This window comes from Ruditapes philippinarum, unplaced genomic scaffold (assembly GCF_026571515.1).
Source record: "Ruditapes philippinarum isolate M1 unplaced genomic scaffold, ASM2657151v2 ctg3972_1_1_1_1, whole genome shotgun sequence".
Lineage (NCBI taxonomy): Eukaryota > Metazoa > Mollusca > Bivalvia > Venerida > Veneridae > Ruditapes > Ruditapes philippinarum.
The window spans coordinates 55,449-57,871 of record NW_026864793.1 but is presented as its reverse complement, the minus strand read 5'-3'; the positions used below and the strand labels follow the sequence as shown (position 1 = coordinate 57,871).

Sequence of the window (2,423 nt, the reverse complement as noted above, 5' to 3'; positions counted from 1 at the left end):
TCTTCATTGAACGTCAGCTGTTCAGTCTGTAACAGCATCTTTTTTCCAAAAGAAACATTCATTATGTACAGCAATGGATTCTTTTTAAAAACAATATCATATCATTGAGAAGTTAAGTAATCAGATTTTACTACACGAGCCTATGTATACATGATGCAAGTATAAATCATGGTAAATTGTTATTCTTGATATTATGTTAAGTTTGACTGATACCGTGGTGTGTTTTCATAAACCGTAACAACCGAAATCGTTACTTGTACAATTTGTAACTGAACATCTTGTTAGATAAATTATTTGTATCCATAAAAAGAAAAGTGGACACTTTATTTTGCGTTTAAGTATGTGAAGTGCATGCTCTATTCCGTTTAAATATGCATGGATATAAAAATTAAATTACGGTCGTTATAATAAGTGATATCAATTTTAAGTTTGATATTACCCTTTGTAATTTTGTATCTGTTTGTTGAGCAGTAAATTTGTTTCATGAAGTAGAGTACTAAATATACATTAGTTAATATAAAATGAAATTGTTTATTTATAAAAAGGATTATTCAAGAAGTGTTTTATTAATAAATGTTGTTACGAGTCTTTGTTTAATATATTTATATTTGTATTCAAAATTAATAAATGAAGATGTCAGGGTAAGTTAAATTGGAAATGTATCCTTTAAAATTACAGATGAATAATGATACAACATTTTTTGTTCTTTGGATAGAAACATTGAAAAATATTCACACAATTGTGTTATTGACGTAATATATTTACGGCTTAGACAAATTGAAAGACATTGTAATTAGGATTTTGATGTCAATCGATATAGTTTATGGTACAATGAATAATATTTATCGTATTTATCGTATTTAAAACATTAAAGTGTAATTTAAATAATTGACAAATTTTATTATTTTCAATAGTATTTATTTGTATCACGTGTCAGACATCGAGATATGTTTCTTATTTTACAGAACGCAGATGATAAGACTTCAACTTGGCAATCTATTCCCGATAATACAACAGTAGTAACAGCCTATCTAGATATAGGTACTTTTTCAAAAGGACATCCTTATAGGAAAAGGTCGAAAACATTTTATTTTGAAAGAGCCAAAGCGTTTAAATATTTATTAAATGCATTAATAGTATATACAAATTCAATATTGTTTAAAAATCATATGCTTGAAATACGACGTGACCTTCTATCTGTTACAAAAGTGTTGCTTATTGATTCAATGTCAATAACGTCATTTCAATATATAAAACGAATTCAAGACATTTTTCTGTTGCATTCGTACCCAAAATACTATCCGCATACAACTAATCCTTCGTATACATGTGTTATGCATGCCAAATTCGACTTTCTATTGAAAGCAACGGAAGAAAATACATTCAAATCAAAATACTTTATGTGGTTAGATGTTGGATATTTTTCAAGTAAACCACCTTTAAAGATGTTTCATTTATCCAAACCACCATCATTTAATGAAACTAAAATAGCGGCTGGCCAACTTGTTTCAAATCTAACTCAAGCTCTTGAACTAGATCCATATACAATTTTTAAAAAGAAAAAGAGCATTGTTGCGGCCGGGCTATTATTTGGAGAGAAAAGTCGTATAATCAATTTTTCAAAACTATATCAAAGTGGGTTTAGGTACTTTTTGTCACAAAATTTAACCAATTCTGAGCAACAGGTAATATACGCTATTTACTGCGATAAAGGCAACCGTATACTAAAACCTACAGTTGAGCTACAATATTACAAGGCGCCTGGTGTTTCTAACTATCATTTTCTTGGTATTAACCTTATGAAAATAAGCTCATTTTCGTAATTGAAAACAATATTGAAAATTACATGTCACATATTAGACAAGAACATTATTTGTCCTTACTATAGGATTTGCATTGCTTGTTTAGTATTTTACCAGTATCAAAAAAATCAAATGTATAAAATGAATAATCATCGTTTAAAAACATAAACAAAACTTCCAAATGTTACGTTGATATGCAAAAAATATTTAAAATGCCAGGCAATTATTGAGATGGGAATCATTTCCTCACTGACCTTAAGATAATTTCGTTTATTAATTCAAGACTAGTGAGCTCTGCTGACATAAAGAACAGTGATGAAAACAACAAATGGAGGTAAATGAAATCTGATCAACGGTTACCGAATGTTATATAATATACTTGATTTAAGATTATATTGCTGCACATTTATATCACGTTATATGTATTCCTCAGTAAACTCCACTTATAGCGGACACTGTTATAGCGAACACCCGGTTTTAAAGAACAATTTTTAACATCGAAATTTGTCCTTTATTCAATATAAAAATATGGTCATAGCGAACACGGTCATAAGGGATAATTACGTCCTATGGAACTCAATATCAGTCGAAATTTAGTTTAAAAAACAGAAATTACATTTT

At 28.6% G+C, this 2,423-nt stretch overlaps 1 protein-coding gene across 1 annotated transcript; it reads left to right on the top strand.

The window, feature by feature from the left end:
* The first annotated feature begins 234 nt into the window (after positions 1 to 234).
* Positions 235 to 1,851, top strand: LOC132726809 (uncharacterized). Its single transcript, XM_060712185.1, has one exon. The coding sequence runs from the start codon at positions 948 to 950 to the stop codon at positions 1,821 to 1,823; it is 876 nt and encodes a 291-aa protein (XP_060568168.1). The 5' UTR covers positions 235 to 947; the 3' UTR covers positions 1,824 to 1,851.
* The last annotated feature ends 572 nt before the right edge of the window (positions 1,852 to 2,423 follow it).

Bases quoted from the DNA above. Each gene is read 5' to 3' on its own strand.
- LOC132726809 (XM_060712185.1), top strand. From the start codon at position 948: ATGTTTCTTATTTTACAGAACGCAGATGATAAGACTTCAACTTGGCAA.